General features: G+C 37.4%; 1 protein-coding gene across 2 annotated transcripts in view; it reads right to left on the minus strand.

The window, feature by feature from the left end:
- Window positions 1-19096, minus strand: part of pappab (pregnancy-associated plasma protein A, pappalysin 1b) — a 140638-nt gene extending 121542 nt beyond the window's left edge. For both annotated transcript variants that reach the window (XM_056236508.1, XM_056236503.1), the window contains exons 1-3: window positions 18509-19096; window positions 12081-13152; window positions 128-273 (exon numbers count right to left, since the gene is read on the minus strand). In XM_056236508.1, the coding sequence (XP_056092483.1) occupies window positions 128-273; window positions 12081-13152; window positions 18509-18890 (1600 nt within the window). In that variant the 5' untranslated portion in view covers window positions 18891-19096. The remainder of the gene's footprint in view (window positions 1-127; window positions 274-12080; window positions 13153-18508) is intronic.
- Window positions 19097-19588: the final 492 nt, after the last annotated feature.

Genomic DNA, 19588 nt, shown 5'->3' on the forward strand with positions numbered 1-19588 from the left:
CAAAATAAGAAACCTTTCATATAGCATACTGTAATAGGGGCACTTTAAAATGCTTAAAAACTGCTAAATATATGATGCTGATCCAATTGTTGTAATTTATTTTTTAGTGGTCCATGTATTTATTTACCCAAATGTGTTAAAGCTTCTTTATCCCAGGGCCAAGTGCCCACACCAGCCACGTCTTCATCAGATGAGTTAGCAAAGAATATGTTCAAGTGTGTGGATCCATCCAAATTCAAAACCTCTTTCAGCTCCTTCACGTTCATGTAAGCCCTGTTGAAAAAAAAGAAGACTTTTAACACCACTTGTTCAAAACAGAAAGAAAATCTCAAAATCAATGGGATGTACGATATCACGATTTTAGATAGTGAATGATTAAAATGTCTCCACAATTGAAATATTATGCTACATTACACATTCGATCAGTTGCAGTACTTGCGCCCCCAGATACAGTCCCTAGTATAGGTAGGTTTAGGATTAGGTGTGGGGGTGGGGTTAGGATTAGGCAATTAGGTATTGGCTTCAATTTACGATTTACGATCCCTTTATGAACTTTTTGAAGCATCGAAGTGGTAGTTGCATAGGCTCAATGTAGGGACATAAAGCTCTCAGATTTCATCAAAAAGATCTTCACCGAAGATGAACGAAAGTCTTACAGGTTTGTAACTATATGAGGGTGACTAATTAATGACAGGATTAAAATTTTTGGGTGAACTAATGCTTTAAACTGTTGAATACACAGGCTTACATAAACACAGTCATTTATAATTTAAATGAATGTAAACAGTTCAGATGTGTATCAGTATATTAGACTGTGCATTCGGTCTTAAAGTGACAGCACCCTAATAAACCTGCTGCCATCTGTCATTAATGTTAATCAAACAACAACAGACAAAGAGAAAATCACTCACTGCTATTTACAGAAAAACTTCAGTAGCTTAAATAAGAATCTGTGTATATTTAATTCATACAGAAGTTTGAAAAGAAGTCATTCAAAAGTTTGGGGTCAGTAAGATTTTTTTTTTTTAAAGAAATTAAAGAAATGTATACTTTTATTCAGCAAGGATGCATTACATTGATCAAAAGTGACAGTAAAGACATTTATAATGTTAAAAAAGGTTCTATTTTAAATAAATACAGTTCTTTTGAACTTTCAATTCATCAAAGCATCCTGAAACAATGTACACAACTGTTTTCAACACTAATAATAAATAAAAATGTCTTGAGCAGTAAATCAGCAAATTAGAATGATTTCTGAAGGATTTCCCCATTTATAATCAAATAAATGCAGCCTTGGTGAGCATAAGAGACTTCTTTTAAAACACTAAAAAATCTTACTGATCTCAAACTTTTGAGTGGCAGTGTATATCTTCGTGCATCACTGGATATGCAAACGGTACATTTTTGGATTCGGTTACCTAAATGTCCAATTGAAGGGTGAATATAATTACCACATTTTGAGGAATGTTTTATTCATGAAAAACCACAGTCTCAGGACAGATGGGAAAGCCCATTCAGAAAATACACGAAGAGCACGTGTGTGTAAATGTTTGTCAAGAGAAGCAGTGCTCTGTAATTTAATGGCCCTAGTGAGGCTGTCACACAGAGTTTGTATTTGGAAGGAAACCTGAGCCCCGCTCTGCAGCCAGCGCTGAGGTCAGAGGTCATTGGCCCTGTCTAGTTAGGAATGCATTGTGTCATTTGGATAGTTCCAAAGACGGCCCCCTTAAAATGCTTATTATTTCACCTCAAACACACTGGGTATGTTATTCCCATGCAAGCCTTTCCCCTGGAGTGATAACTGTCATGCAAGTCAAACAAAGACAAGCCTCTCTGGAGTGATGAATGCTGGCTTGCTGGAGACATACATTTCCATAAGTACAACAGCATGTAACCATGCATATATTCATATTTGAGCAGACGTATAGTATTTCATATCGCCTCTCTGCTAACCTCCTCTGTCTTTACGGGAGCCCCTGCTTAATCCTCTTTTGAAAAAATGCTGGAACAAAAATGAATACAAGCGGTGCTGAGCTCCTACCGCCAACACTTTTAAATGTAGTAAACACCCACCTCCACTATTCAATGGGGGGGGGGGGGGGGGGGGGGGACCCCACCAGGTCTCATTCCTCATCTTAAGATCAACATCTGCTAGCCAGTTCACCGTGAGGACCAATCAAACACAGTATCTGTTGTCATGCTGCTAAACCCAGGGTTAGCCTAGACATTATGAAAATGAATGTATTACTTTGTAGTGCTTTTTGATGTATTAACCTTCTAAGGAAGACACAGGCTTAGGAGACAGGATGACCATTTCCTGGTATTTATTTTCGCGTAAGCCTTATACCATGGCAATATGTCTTGTAAAGTCATCACTCACTGTCATAAAAGAGAAACACTAGAAGCCTCATGACAGTTCAAAAGAAAAGTAAGTCTAGTAAACACACGTTTGCATTTAAGTACTAGACCCCATTTTCAATCAAAAACAAAATCTACTTATAAAGCATGTTGGTTATTGTACATCACATTTCAAAATAACAACACTAATCAGGCACAATATGCTCAGTCCAAATATCTAATCATTTTGGGGAGAATAAAATTCAGTCAACATCTGGGTCATTTCATTGACCCATCTAATCCCCCTTCTGTGTGAGTGAATGGAAAGGACAGAGGCGTGATAATGTTGCACAAAATTGAACAACCAAGGCTGAGGGTGTGATGTTCTCTAGGCAGAACATTGATGATTAGTTTTGGTGGTGACGTTACAAGCCAACACAGCTGCCAATGAGATGCAGCACAGCGTGGAAACATCTTGTGTGGTACAGGTCTCAAATAACCTGCCTCATTCCACACATATTCAGAAAACAACTCAAAATAGAATAGAACATTACAAGGAACATTACTGTGATAATCATTTCAACTTGTTATGGGTAAAGAATGAGCACTTTGACTCTCTTATGATAAATTTGACAAGTATATCACTGGTTTATCTTGATCTAGAGTCTAGTTTATATAGACTAGTGAGCTATGATTAAAAAACGAATTCATTTTTCTTATTTTATTTATCTTACCTTATTATTTGAGTGTAGAACGAGTAAAGATGTTTGTTGTTAGGATGACAAAGTTTTAGGCTGATTAAATTTTAAGGCTGCTCTGCCTCAGCTGTCTAACAGTGTTTGTCAATTTCAAAATGATCGAGATGGCCAATCAAATCAAAGAAGTCTTACTGCATTTTGAAATTATTTTGTGTGTATTTGACTGTTTAAGCACAATAAGCAGCGAAAAAGAAAATGGGTATTGATAGCGATTCAGATATTTCAGTATCGATATATCGACATTTTTGACAACACTACATTACACTTAGTTTATTATTTCAGATGTCTATTTAAAAGCCTACAGTTGAAAAATGTATATATTATATCTAAAATTCAACCCTGCAAAGTGGCTAGTAAGAGGGACTGCATTACATGGCACTGCTAAAATCCACCCGTATTTGGCAGGTGTTAATGTCCAGCCCTGTATGCAGGGCTTAACATTACGGTAACTTTTTTGCTCATCAGCCACTGTGGCTAGTGGTTTTTCAAAGTTACTCTACTCCGCATTTTCACTGGCCACAATTTTGACATCAATACCATAGGGAAAAACTGCCATATAGATATTTTTTATATTATCTCATTATTTGGCAGCCGGTATATTAGGCTGCTGTTGCTTTAAGACATGATGCACGGACCCATTATACTGTTTTAAATAGCCAATAAACTTATCTTTATGTGCCGCACTTTGGGTGTGAGCACAAAATCTGCGGGAATGAGTACAATTATCCTCAATATGCGCAATCCCTCACCCTGTATCCAACAATATTCATCCGGAGCAAATTAAACGAGTGAGTAAAGGGACGCGGGTTTGTGTGTGTCAACCAGATTGTAAAGGGTGTCAACTCGCTAAGAGTTTCAGATAGTTCAGTATCGATATGTATCGGAAAATCTATAGTTTTGACAACACTAGATTGCACTTATTTTATTATTTCAGATGCCTTTTTAAAAGACTAAAATTGAAAAATGTATATTAGGCCTATATAAAATTCAGCCCGCCACAGTGGCTAGTAGGAGTGACTGCGTTACACGCCACTGCTGAAATCCACGCGCATATGACGGGTTGGCGGGTGTTAATGTCAAGCCCTGCCTGTATGTATATGTATATGTATATGTATATGTGTGTATATAAACCTATTGTAATACTTAGAATGATGTCATCCTTTAGAAGAAAAAAAAAAACAAGAAAGACAAAGAAATCAAAAGGCGGCAGAGGTTCACTTGTGAAACCGTGGAAGCCAGCTCAGGAGAACAGATGATATAAGGTTTCCCTCCTAATAATTTCAGGAATTTCATTATTTCCTATGAAAATATTTGGCTGGCTTTTTGGCTGTGCAGAAGGGGGAAAGGGGGTCAGGGAGTTTCATGATGAGATTAATAAGTCAGCTATAGAGTAAGTGCAAAAAGAGCTTGTTTTTTAAAATGCAGGCCTCTGCTTTAATAAAAGTTCCACTACTGTAGGTCAAAGCCACCTAATCTGAGTTCAATTAAGTTTAATCCACTGGCTCACTTACAAAAACACAACACAAATCAGATGTGGACGTAGGCCTACTACATAAACAGCGTGGCCAAAGTATGCATATGTCCAGCCAAAGTGGTCATGTATTGCACAATGCTGCTCAGGATCATTTGAGGGTTTTTTGCTGAGTAGGGAAGTGGGTGACACTGGCAGTACAACGTTTGAAGCAACATAATGAATCACTAGGCTGACATTAGTGGTGATAAACCTTCATGAATGCCAGAATAGTCTGGTGCCAATCTCACAGGGCAGAACGTCTTAAAAGAGGTCAGTCCATTCACATTTACATATCAACATGTACAGTACAGGCTTGTATCATGGGAATGCTGTCCATTATACGAGCAAAAAAGGGGGGAGAAAGCGCAGAAGTCACTGCTGATCAGTTCCGCCTGGCTACACTCAGAGTGCTCCAAGTGGTGTGTTGACGCATTTATATTTAATGCCTATTAAATGCGTGATTATGGCTTCATCCATTTACACCCATGTATTATTCATCTGAATCAGTAAAGACTGCCTTACATCCAGATGTACTGAGTGTGGTTTTGCGTAGAGCTGCTTGGGGCGGGTTGGCATGGCAGTGTTCACCAGTTGGCTGAGAGGGCTATAATTTTCTCAGCCTTTCAGGGATCTTTTCATCAGCTCCAAGTACATAAGAGGAGTGATCAATCATCTATACAATTAGCATCATGCACAACCAGGCGTGAAGTTCACAGACTCGTGGGATAATTTGTAGCTGACCTCTACAGGAATAATATAATTCACAGACAGTCACCATAAAAGGGACTAGAAGAGAGGAGGACTCGTTTATGCAAGGTCTTATCAAAAACGGGGGCTGTTTTATATATGAAGAAAAGAGAACTAGATAAAACATTAGAAATATTGGATGAAAAGAATACAGTAAACACTGTAGCCTCGCAGAAGTATGAGCGCAAGAGCTTTGGGTATTCCTATGTATGTCTGAGACAGTTTTCCACAGGAAACACCTGCACAAAGTATTTAAAAACATATTTTTTGGGGAAATAAAATTCAATCAACATCTGGTTCAATGACATACTATATTAGAGTGTGCACGATCTGTGTGTGTGTGTGTGTGTGTGTGTGTATATATATACACTGTATATCCCCATATATATTGGCTTCATCACTATGTCTCCTCTCCACCAGTAAGCTGGTATGTGGTGGGCGTTCTGGCGCAATATGGCTGCCGTCGCATCATCCAGGTGGATGCTGCACATTGGTGGTGGTTGAGGAGATCCCCCCTTCTATGTAAAGTGCTTTGAGTGCCAAGAAAAGCGCTATATAAATGTAATGAATTATTATATATATATATATATATATATATATATACACATATATACACATTAAATAATATACACAATTATTTTCCGCGAATCAGTTCAAATGGTCTGCTTTAATGAATCACCATAAATCATTTTAATATTTCAAAGTGCCTAAATTCTCTCGCAAAACTTTTGCATTTACTGTTTTTGCGAACAATTCCAAAGTTTCTCTGGGGAACGCAACACTTTCACAAGAGAATGCAAAAGTTTGGTGAGCGAACGCAAATGCACTGTAATATAATTTTTCATCCAATCTATTTATCCCCCACCATAGAAGCTCAGAAAAATACACTGTGAAAAACATGTCTTGGTTATTTTTAATCAGATATTTTGTGCTATACATTAAACATTGCAAACGTATGTGGCAACATAAGCTGTTTCAAACTGATTATTTTCTGATAAAAAAACAGCCATTTCAGAGCAAATACATAAATAAGGAGATATGTATCGACTATTAAAGGCTGAAAAACATTGAGAGCTGTATCCTCAGGACTACATTCATGCTGACTCAACATGAGTGGTGTACCATCACATTTGATGCGGACAGCCAGACACACAAACACCGACGCTGCAACAAAGCATCAGCATTATTTGGTTCTCATGAATCCCTCGCTTTATTTTAGGAGACAAATATGTTTGAAATACGATTGAAACTTTCTCTTTGAAATGTAATAAGGTTGTGTGTCCAGTGATGCTAATGTGGTGGAGTGGAAGTCCCCAGTGAAAAGGCCTCCTCACACAAATGAATCAGCTGGTCTCACAGTGGCATGTTAAAGGACTACTTAATTGCTGCAGTTTAAAAAGAGGAAATCCTTCTGTCCCCAGGGCTTAACTCTTTATCCAAACCTACTTCTGAACACTAGGGGTTGGACCTTGTGGTTGTGTGCCTATGTGTGTGTGTGGCATTGCATGCGATGAATAGGGAGACAGATCTCAATCTCTTTTTTTAGGTTGCCACTTCTGTAGGCTTGTGGTTTCTCAAGCCTCCAGAGGAAAAAAAAAAAGGTGCTAAGAGCGTCCAGATCCTTGATAATAAGGTAACCAGCTATTAGCCAGCTTAGTTTACAAGCCAAGTGACTTAGATTATGTCAGCGAATGAAGTTTCACTGCTAATTGAGATCCTCTTATTTTTGAGTTGGATCCCCTTTTCAAGGACAAAGCAGGGGGCAAAGAGAGTGCACAGCGGTACGACATACCTTTGACTACTCTGAGACAAACAAGTATGCACTTGAGATATGCAGTAAGGAAAGCTATGCATTTTCTTTCCTCTCTTGAAGTTGTTGTGACCTTTGAATCATCAGTGATCAGTGAAAGCCCTGCCCTGAAGCTAAATACTGTCATCACTGCCAGACTGAGCACTTAATCCAGTTCCATACACAGATAGTTCAGTTATTTATGAGAGTGGCAAACACAATTCAATTGAATTTACTCCTGAAACATTCCGGTTTTTATAAAATCAGCATACGGTCTATGGAACGGAAACCGAACAGCTAGCTATTAAAGCACTGATGATGTCACTATCTTTTTGACACTGAGAGCTCGTCTCAAGTGCTTGAAAATGAGCCAAATACTGGTCTTGACTCATGCAATTATACTGACTCATTTTTATACCGTCTTGTTTTTTATGCTGTCTTGTCTACCATAGTTTCTCACCAGGCCAGCAGTCTTAGGGTGACCCCATATCATGTCACATTTTATCATATATTGTACATATATGCATCAGCTTAAAGTGCATAATTAAAAAAACATGATGTTTTTGTCATTGCTAGTTTACTGGCAATTGTCGATTTTGTTACACTGCTGCCATCCATTTTTGTTTACAGCCACAAAACTTTGTGGTTGTTTAATCATGCACTACTGTTTTTAATTAAATTGATATTTTTATTATGCAATGATGCATTAAATTGATCAAAAGTGTTGGTAAAGGCATGAATAATATAACAAAATATTTATTTTTCGAATAAATGCTGTTCTTCTGAATCCTGAAAAAATCATGGTTTTCACAAAAATATTAGGCAGCACAACCTCTTTCTATGTCTCTCATAGACACATTAAGAGAGAGAAAAGATGCATATACTACGAAAAGATTGATAAAACATAGTGCTAGGTTTAAAGGCATGAGCCATGCAGCTACAGCACAGTATAGCTAGCTACACTCTCAGAAAAAAAGTCTGCAAAAGCTGTCACTGGGGCAGTACCATTTCAAAAAGTTCACCTTTGTACCTAAAGAGTGCATATTAGTACCTCAAATGTATCGGCACCAAAAGTGTACATGATACATATTAGAACCTTTTTAAAGGGTACTGTCCCAGTGACAGCTTTTGTGCCTTTTTTTCTGAGAGTGTATGTGTGTTAATGTGACTAACCTTTGTGGATACGATGTCTCATAAAAATTTACTGTGTCGACATACGTAATCAAATTCTATTACAAGGGTCCGATCTACATGACACGTAAGGACATATATATGTAGTAGTATGATAAAAGGCTTTTTTAGACTGTTTTTAAATTTGTCGAGTCAAGTCAAGTCTGAAGTCATTTCAGGTCGAGTCCGAGTCGACCTGAAATGACCTGAAGTCTTTTAAAATGCGACTCGAGTCCGCGTCACTAACTTAAGTGCCCATCTAATACTACTTTATAATAGCAACCTGTAACTGAGATTTTTCTGTTTTAAGATAAAAGCTTATTATTAATTATTAGCTAAAACCCAATTCAATATATCACATACATTACAGAAAGAATACAGATATGAAAAAAAAACAGGATTAATAAAACCCTGACGTTTTTAAACTTATTAATTAAAAGGACTGTTGAAAATGGCTAATTTTAAAGTTGACATCTGCATGATTCGTAGGCAAAAACATAGCCTATTCACCACAGCATTTGATTTCATTGTTCTGTTCTTGCACAACTCTTTGTTCATGCATTCTTGTACAATCAAAAAGGAATGTCAAATCACTTCGTTATGCAGCCTTCGGCAAAGCTCTCCAGACATACCATAATCAAATCAAAACAAGCTACAAACAAGTTGGAGTGCTCTCCGCTTGACCACAGGCTCTAGTCACATCTCACACACAAACATCAACAGGACAAACTGCAATTACAGCAACCAAAAAACAACTACAGTGAACTAAGGATCTGTAACCACAGACGGACAGGAAGCAATATGATTATGTAATTTGCGAGCGGTTCCACAATGCAATGAGGTTATGAACCTGGAACCAATAGGCTATTTTAATTTATAGAACATCTGAAAGGTTAGCGATGCCTTTTATATTTAATTCGTTCCGATTTACAGATATTAAATATGCAATCATTCAACCCTATTCAGTTTCTGTTTCCAGAGAATAAAACTTTCATCTTGGACTTGGACCTTGACATGACTTTCTTTCTTTTAAAAAAAATCTGGCACAGATCCCTAGTTGTCCTTAAATGTCCTTGTTTATTCTGATTAAATACACTAAACTGCACTAAATGATAATCAGCGGTTTTGCTTTCAAAAATCTGCTGCAGACATAAAGAGGGTTTCAAAAGAGTCCACCTGTGAAAATGCTTCATTTATTACATTTATAACAAATTGTGTATATTATCAGCATGATTTGAGTGAAAAGTTGTATTAAAAATGTAACATTAATTTCAGAAGGTTTTAGTATTGTCCCTTTTGCTTTATTGACAGCACTTCCAGATGATCATGTTCTCCAGTCTGATTTGAGTCACATGTTCAATTACTTATTTGATTGGAGAGTGGCGAATCTTAAATATTTATATTCACTATAACATTTATTCATAATGTTTCTTTGTTTACTTTTTTCAAAATTCTAAAGCTTTGTTTATTTCCAGATTTAAATCCAATTTTTAATTCCAGATTGTCATCATCTCAGACTTTTAAACCTCAATGTATCCAGAGAACAAAACCATCCAGAGAACAAATACAGTGCTTTACCCCAACAGTATCCAGTGCCCCCACAACCTCAACATATTTCTGGAAGGTTCTTTTTCCTGAGCAGGACTCCCAAAAGAGTCTCTAATGCTGTAAGTAATAGTGTTGGAGATTCTGCTTTAAGCTGTGATTGGCTCCCCTGCTTGTCCAGGGGGACATAGTTTCCATTCCCACTTACTCTCTATCAAATCACTTTTATAAGCTTACAAAAAAGGAGAACTATGTCTAGAATCTCCTCAGTCTTCACATCTGGTCGCCACGAGAGTAGTTCATTTCACCCACAGAGTAAAACGTGATTGGTTGCTGAGCTCTGAATCAGTGCCAAAACGGACTCTGGGGATACATGAAACACAAAAGCACAGGCCTGAAACTCACTAGTACAGACACACCAAACGGTGCGCACCAAACCATAGGGCAGAGACTCATCCTTCATGGTGTTTTATTGTCCCTCAAACTGCATCCATCCCTGTATACATTGATTCATGCTCCAGAACTCCTGACTCTGTAAGTAAGATGTTTTCAAGACGTCACGCCATAATGCATTGATGGAACGGAATTAAAATAGCTGAAAGCTTCACACATAGGAATGAAAATTATAGTGCCCTGGAGTTCCCTTCCAAAATCTTTAAACAGGTATGAACTTCTAACCTTGAGCTTTAAAAGAAGAAGAAAGAACTGTTGTACAAGGTTCAATGACAAATACGAGTGTCTAAGATAAAGAAAGGGACAAATCCAGTTGTGCCATTCATGTTGGATTCATATGGTTTTGAAGATAACATTTATTACATGACTCTAAAAATGTCATGTGGTGTAACCATCAACTAAAAAGTAGCATTTCCATACACCCTGAATACATCTGACACATTCATATTTTCAAAAAGGTTTTTTAAATATTTTTTTTCAAGTAAAAGGAGTCGCACCACATTACATTTTACAACATAAAAAGGTAATTCCAATTTATTTCTTTTAATGAGGCCTTTTTTTCTTTATAATGATATCAGGACAGTCTCACTCTGAAATGTTTTACTTTATGCCTAAAAAAAGTAAAGAAAAGGAAAAAAAATCTAAATTCAGAAATTAAAAACATGCTCATTATAGAAGAGTGTATGCATGAATTGCATTTTAAAGTTGTTGTTTTTTTAATTAATAGATGTTGGTGAAAAATGCCTACTGTAAAGCCTACAGGATCAATTTGAAACACAAATTTCTGAAGCCTCTAAATTATGAACGGGATCAAAACTTTGCTGAAAAACCTGTTGAACACAATCTACTACCCTCTGTCATCTGAGTGACCATTGACACTTTTTAGTAACTTTTAGTACAATTCTAAAAATGTCCCCCTTCTGGTCGTGGTATGCATACATACTACAGAGCTTGGATCTTAAAAGTAAGCAGTTACCGGTAAATATCATCCTACTAAGAAATAATAATTGGGAGATATAAAGTGATAACTGACATGCATTTTATGTTAGTAGTCTGCAATACTGTTATAAAGATCTCAAAAACACTTTTTTTTTTTTTTTTTTTTTACAAATCAGAAAATAAATAAATATTTCTGACTATTATTTCATATGTCATGCTTAACAGGGTTGATTTTTGCCCATAAATTAGGGCCAGATTTACTAAACAGGGCAAATTAGTGTGAGAGCGCAATTCCAAAAAAAGCGCAGATGGGAATGGAAAGTTCTGCACATGATCTACTGATGACATGAAAATTAAAGAGCACAGATGCAGCCGGTCATTTCCATAATGACCATCGCAATCTACCAAGAGCAGCGCAAATTAACGTCTGGTTAAAGACCAGTGCTTAAAATGCTTTTTTGGCAGTTAAATAATGCTGCAAGTACCAGTTAATTGACTAGCGCAAACCTTAGTAAATCACGTTGCATGATTCATTAAACATTCTCCTATACATTTTGTGTCTGAAAGGGAAACTCCAACAAATGCATATGCAATAAGGTCAGATGCAAAAAGAACTGTATGCATCCCTTTTCAGAGCTAATGTTTCACTGGGTGTCTTCAGGAAATCCTGACAATAGTTTTTTTATGCCAAAAGAGGGTTTGCGCTGGTGCAAGCTGTTAGTAAATCTGGCCCATAGTCTAATATTTGCATGATTAATGCATAATATAACTAACTCATGCAATATTCTGTGTTCTCTGAATAGGTTTGAAATAGCAGTTTGTGAATTACCTGAGGGGTGACGCAGGATTAAAGCAGGTCTTCGTGACATCAGTGGTGTTAGGGTTGCAGCAGTCCCCATGATCGTAATAGAAATTGTCCCAGTTACACTCTGGGTCGCAAACCCCATTCCCCTGCTTGTATTCGGGACAGCGAGCGATTTGCCTCTTACAGTATCCGGCATCGAATCCCGTAAGGGTGTGGTTACATTCTGGATCACACTCTTCATCGCCCACTTTGCTGATATCACAGTTGGCCAGTATTAGGCGATTACGTAAGGACGAGTTGTAGACGTTGTGAATGGTTCGCTCCCAGGAAATGTTGTAGACGCGGAAAGCGTTGTTCAAGTGCTGGTGCTGAAGGTTGATCTGGTGTTCGGTAATCGTCGGCCAGTGTCCGTCGTCATCGTAAACGTTTATCACTCGATAGCGCACAGTCTTGGGCTTGCGAAAGCTCCAGAGCTGGTAGTAGTTTGTAATCACCTCCACGTTGTCACACACGGTCTGTCCGCAAGGTGGAGGTTTCAGTGCGGTGTCACTGAGGTCACCCGCCAGGCTTCGGTCCGAGTGCTCCAATCGGGGGAAGTTACCATCTTTCACCATGAGCCACCTTCTTGACATGTTCTCAAAGTTCTCATGGATGACTAGCTGAGAGAGGTCACCAAACTGACCCAAACTGTGATCCATGTATCTAATGATCTCACGTTGAGTCAGAGCCCGATGCCACAAGCTCAAGCGTTCCATTGTACCCCTATAGTTGTGGTTCAGCGCATTGCCACCGATCATTAGCACCTTGCACTTCTTGGTAAGTGGGCTGAAAATCTCACCGGATTGGTCTCGGCTTACAGCAACCTGCGCCCCGTTAACGTACAGCTTCATAAAGAGACCGTTGTAGGTCACTGCGACGTGTGACCATTGGTTGGGAGTGTAAGGTACATTGGAGGTAATCGTGGTGAGCTTGTGGGCTCGGTCTGTCTTGAGGGAGAAGAAGAAGCGAGGGTCACGGTTGGCTTGGTCACTGACTGCTTTGATGCCAAACAACCATCCTCTATCACTGGACGCGTAGAAACATTTATCATAGAGACCTGCAATAAAATGACATGCATTAGATTCATGAATAAGCAGATTAAGTACAATGGGGTCCAAAATAAACATCAGTTTTTAATTTAACGCATTTTTTTCATAACCTATATTATCAGCAAAACTATTTGAGTTAAAATGGGAAAATTAAAGATTTCTTTTGTTTCTTATGCTTTAATGACAGTACTCAAGCTGCATGAACTCCACAAGTTTGTGTAAAACCTGATGATCATGTTCTCCAGCATGATTTAAGATGGATCCAAAAACATCTTGAGCTTCAATAGTCACGAGTCACATGATCAATGCCACTAATTTGATTAGTAAGTGACCTAAAAATAGAGCAGAATTTTACATATTTAGTATACATTTTCATCATTTTGTTACTTTATTTCAAAATTTGTTTACAATTTCTTTACACTTTTGTTCAAAATTTGGGGTCAGTAAGATTTTTTAATTGTTTTTCAAATAAACCAATTCTCACCAAGTTTGCATTTGATCAAAAATACAGAAACAATATAGTAATATTGTGAAATATTTTTACAATTTAAAATAAATATTTTCTTGTTTAATATATTTGAAAATGTAATCTATTCTATCTTTACTCCAGTCTTCAGTGTCACATGATTCTTCAGAAATCCTTATAATATACTGATTTGTTCTCAAGAAACATTTCTTATAATTATCAATGTTGAAAACAACTGCTTAATAATTTTGTGGAACAGTTTTTTCAGGATTCTTTGAGAAAACGTTAAAAAAATACAGAATTTATTTGAAATATACATGTTTGTAACAAATTAAAAGTCTTTACTGTTACTTTTGACCAATTGAATGCATGCTTACTGAATAAAAGTATCAATGTCTTTCCAATTTGTTTAAATATTTTAATTTTTTCATTATATTTTTTTCAATTTCCCTAAATACTAAAACTTTCTATTTAGATTTCAATTAGCTTTTCAATTGCATGTTCTTTTAGACTTGTATCTTTTATCAGTACTGATATTTACAAGAGACACAATTAGCAGATATTGATTTCTCCTGAAGTATAATAAAAGGTGCACAGTAGTAATTCAGCAAACTGACTGACGCAACAACACGTAAGTTACCGCAGCCTGATGCGGAGAGTGACGAAAAACGACGTGTTTGTCCAGAAAAGTGGGGAACACAAAGTAGTTCCCATGATCAAATCGTTGCAACAGTCCAGTCCTAGGACTACAGGCCTACGAGGAAGCATCTGCTAGCAATCAGGCCCAGACAGTGTGGTCTTGTATCAACAGAGCAAAGGTTACTTGAATTTTCAGTCTATTTTCTTGAAATGTGCCTCAACAGTAGGGATGTTTGAAATCAAAAATTGTCCTTTTTTCGGCACAGTCCGTATTATGATTGGGGCTCTAAAAACCCTTTCTTCCTGTTTCATTTGGAAACCATATGCTGAGCTCCAGAAGGAAACGTATTCTTAAATTTAATGGGTACGCATCCTTCATAATCATCCAGAGTGCGTAAAAGAGGATTTAATTTGAATCATTGTACTTCAACACTGCAGAAATCAGATACAGTGCATATTCTAAAATTTGAACTCTAAAATGTAACCCGAAAGCCCTATCCACACAGCAGTGCTGCTTAATCCAGTAAGTTTGCTGAGCAATGAAACCTGAAGTCAAAGACAGAAAGTGAAGATCTAGTGACCCTCATTAAGTCTTCTGCATGTGCATGAAATCTCTCATCTCCCACAGCGGTGTTTGTTAGAGGTAATTGGTGAAACTCAGTTAGGGCGAATAAGCAGTAAAGCGTTACCAGGGTAGCAGAGGAAAATATAACTATACCACATTACTACTTCAGTACACACAATATGTAACATAACTCCAAATTTACACATGCCTCTGCAACAGGGAAATGCATTTGGACGGAACTGCTTAAAACCCTTAAGTGAAGCTGGAAGCAAGAGGATCTTTTGACCGCTAGGATTGACCACTTTAAAGAGATCATTCATTCGGTAGCGCCTTACTAAAGAGCAGACAGGAGCATGTAGTTCCCTCTCACTTCTAGGCTGCCAGCAGAACCACTGCCAGCATCTATAAAAATAAATTGTGCCATAAAACTGAGGAAATTACAATCTGTGAAATCCTGGAATGAGACCACTAAGTGGGATATAACAAACAGGTACGATTCTTGCCAGCCCCGAACTTTAGACATGCAAGGGGCTCAGTGTAGGGAGAGGGATGGGGGTTCAATGAATGGATGGATGGATGGATGGACACTCTAGAGAATGCTAATTTTATATTGATCACCATAGAGATGTCACTAAAAACAACAGTCCACAACTTTAAATAGTTTAAATATAATGCATTAAATACTAATGTATGATAAATAGAGTGGAGAAAAAGTCCTGCACACAAATATAATGTAGCTTGCTTTGCGAATTAACTTTATGAAATCAATCCAGTCATTGAACTAAGTACATGCTGAAGTTGAAAAAATTAATTTTGGAAATGAATGCAGTTGGCTCCTTGTGCCGAATATGGCATACCTTGTAATCCTTTCCAATATTTCATGAAAGCATCCATTTTGAGTTCATTCAATCTCAGTATCCAGCACCATGGACAGAGCACTACAAAGTGAGCATTACGAAATGAAAGACACAAGCGCAGCAACTGTTTAGAAAAGTTTATATACACCTGTTCTGTCTATGGACCTTTATTAAAACATCTAAGGCTAGAATTAATTTTTAGACTAGTTTTCAGTTGACTATGGGGTCAGTATATCCTTCTAAAGTAAAATAAACAAAATAGATTGCAGTATTTTTTTATTATATTTTACCTCATGCATTATAATTAAGACAAACTGTTATTTATCAGTACACATGCATTATTATATATATATATATATATATATATATATATATATATATATATAATATTTTATTATTATTATATAATATATTTTTATTTATTAAAATAGTTGTATTATATACATTAATTCACATCTTATAAACCTCCTAAAGGATCTAATACATTACAGAAACATAAAATACCTGTTAACAACGACATTAGCCAAACATAAATCATCCTGTTTGGTAACATGATAATTGAATATTTAAATTTTTATGGCCATCATTACAAACCTCTAAGTGGTGCTATTGACAGTTTTATGAGGTGCTTATTAATTTATTGTAATGTGCCATAAAATATCCCATCCCACTGTGTACTATAAGACCTCAAAGACAACAATGAAAGAAAAAGTTAAGTGTAAACATTTCTATTTAAAATCAGACTGCGTAAAATTTCAGATGAACAGTTGCCGCCGCCTAACGTCAGGAGACATGCTGTAAAACTTCTAGTAAAAAGGCATCTGTCTGAGATAGGCTCAGTGCCTCTCTGTGTGCTCTGCGTTCTTGCGTCTGAGGATCTGATTTACTGCACTGCCGAGTCTATTCCATGATGTTTTGTGGCAAGGACTGTAATATCTTTACAAGAAGAAGCAATAACAAAACCACTTGAAGAAAGGATGGACAAGGCACTAATTTTATAGCTTCCTCCATCTGGACTGACACTTAAAGCATTCCCTTCTCTTATTCCTATACCTGAGACTCCTGATTACAAAAAAAGCACATGTGTGGGTTAAAACCTGACAGTCAATATGAGGGCCACAACTTAGTTGCATGGACCACAAACATTTAATGCTTTGTTTAAAGCGAAATTTGCTGAACATCTGTATTTGATGCGCAGTAGAAGAAGCTATATAAACTCTGCCAGCGCCCCCTCGTTGCTTCTTAATGTTACTGTGACTAAGGAGATCATTGTGAGGACAGAGGAGTGGACTAATTTTAGATGACTCACTGACAAGATGTATTCAATCAATCCATTAACATGCAGCTCTCTGGAGATATAAAGCTTATTTAAAGACAATGTACCCAACTGTATGTAATAACATTCATTTTTCACTGTCCTGAGTCTATGATTTGCAATTTAAATAATGCATCTTGAAATCTACCACTGAATTGCATGTAGGTGTCTCATTAATTAAGAATTATTTATTTAATTATTTATACAATTTTAATCTTGTAATGTTTTTTTTTTTATTAAATACTTTTTTAATTTAATTTAAATAAGCATAAACAGTGGCATTTTGAAACTATTAGAGACCAGGGAGCCTGGTAATTACAACTAACAAATCTATTAATTTACATACATTTTCAACAACTACACGTGGCTTTGCTTTTTATTTAGACTTTTAGTGACCCCCAAGCATTTTAGAGAGATAATAAAAATTATTTGATTTGTGTCATTACACTACATTTTCGTTTATGTTCCCACAAAACTGCGTGCTATAGGGGTTCATAGGGTGCACGCGGGATTCATAAACCGACTCCACGGGTATTACGCTCTCTGTTGGCTGGAGAAGGGATGAGGGGAAAAAAAGAAATCACATAGATTTGTTTGAAGAAAAAAAAAATACAACCGAGCAACTAACACGCCCACCTATGCTACTCCATCCTCATAAGAATAATGCGTAATGTGCTTAAGTAGATATTTTTCAAGAAAAATAAACGTACGAATTTTGTTATTCGATTATAAACTATAAGCGCTTCGTTAGTGGGAAATACATAGCCTACTTGAACACTCAATTAAGAATAAGCATACATTGTGCCTAAAGAAAAATAAGAATCCGCTGTAATGTCAGTTTGGTATATGGGTGTATAGTGCAGAGCAGCGCACGTAAGAAGCACAGTAGCCTATGCATCAAAGGGATGACGTATTTGTTTTAAGCGATTTCTGACACAGACATTTAATCATACAGCATCATAGAGAAAAATCTACAGACTACGCCGCTATGCAATTTTCTCGCAGACAATTTGCAGTTTTAAAGATGTAAAAAAAAAATGAAAATAAACAAATAAATAAACAAATACAATTCTTAAAACGCAATTCGTAACATACTTAAACATCAAACCAACATACTGGGGTATTGCAATTGCTTCTCTCGATATTACAACGAACCGTCCAAAGATTAATAACAAGAAACGCAATTTAAATCAGCAACGTTAAAACTATACAAGATGCTATCAAAAGTTGGGTGGCGATAACCTGCCAATCGCATGCAAAAACCCAAGAGAGTTTTTGCTAGTAAACAACAGAAAAGGCGCATCTCCATATGCCGTCTTTGGAGAGGTCAGTTATTGTGAACTATTCTCGTGGGCTACATGCTCATAAATAGTCAAAGTGATATAAAGAAGTGTTAGTGGCAAGTGTTTATGCAACTATTCGAAAGCTGGAGGTGATTTATGAAGCGCAGGCATGCTACAGTTACACTATGAAATGATGTCTGCAGTGAATAGAATGCTAGTCATAATTAAGCAAATCAAACCTCCGATAACAGCTGGAGAGCGCTGCCCACCCTCAGGTTTTATCCACATTTCCAGGGTGAAATTACCCCGTGGCACCTCTGCATTGGGTTTCAGACGCAGTTGGTCTCCTCGACCGGTAAAGTAAACAGCCCTCCGCCGACCTGGGCTGTTTTCCCCCGCCTGTGACAGGCGAGGGGAGCGCCGATCTATCCCGGGAAGTGAGCGTTTGCCCCGAGGCAGGCGTGTGGCACAAGCTCCTGGGAAGGTACTTCTGGCTTCCCTGATGCGTACCAAGTCTCTTTTGGACCTTGCAATTCGCCGTGGAGTCCCACACTCAGATCCCAAGCACACGATAAAAAGCAAAAGGCATAGGAGCCAAGTGTAAATGGGCAAAAGTTTCATTTTCAAGTGGAGAGAAGAGATTTTTTGTCAATGGATAGGGGATTTGATTATTTCAAAATACTAAATAGCGCTCGTCTTTGGAGATCTTTCCCGGTCTTTTGCTTTTACAAAAGCCTGTCAAGACGCGTATTCAACACCAACCAAGACGGCAATGCTGTCTTATTTTTTCCCTTTATAATGTTAAGCCACGACCCCCTTTCCTTGCCCCTTTCAAAGACACTTCAACACAGATTGAGGGGGGAAAGGAATATGTTAATTCATCCAAGTGCTCCACCTTCCCAATTGAATGGATCCCATTAAACTGCATGGATGACTGAGTAATCAATCAGTGTGGAGAGGTCAAAATCATTTCCCTTTCACTTTTTTCTTCATCCGCATTTCAAATAAACTTGGTAAAACGCGTTTCTTAAACATATCACATGCACAACTCTATACGCGTATACATGTGTGAGTATTCGAACGGGGTCACTGGCAAGACCGCCCGGCATGAATTTCTTCAGAGGAATTCGCGTAGCCTAAGTTGAAATGACACATAATATTCCCGGTCTTAATCGCCTCGTACGAATGGAAATAAAAAGATATGATTTGTCAAACATAATACTAGATGTTTCAGGCAACTCGTCGTTACGTCACACTGTTTTTATTTGGCCGAAGGGGCATAGCCTATAGTGCGAATAGCCGGGTTCATTCTGACAGGA

Source organism: Rhinichthys klamathensis, unplaced genomic scaffold, assembly GCF_029890125.1.
Source record: "Rhinichthys klamathensis goyatoka isolate OS25496 unplaced genomic scaffold, OSU_Roscu_1.1 h1tg000019l_1, whole genome shotgun sequence".
NCBI lineage: Eukaryota > Metazoa > Chordata > Actinopteri > Cypriniformes > Leuciscidae > Rhinichthys > Rhinichthys klamathensis.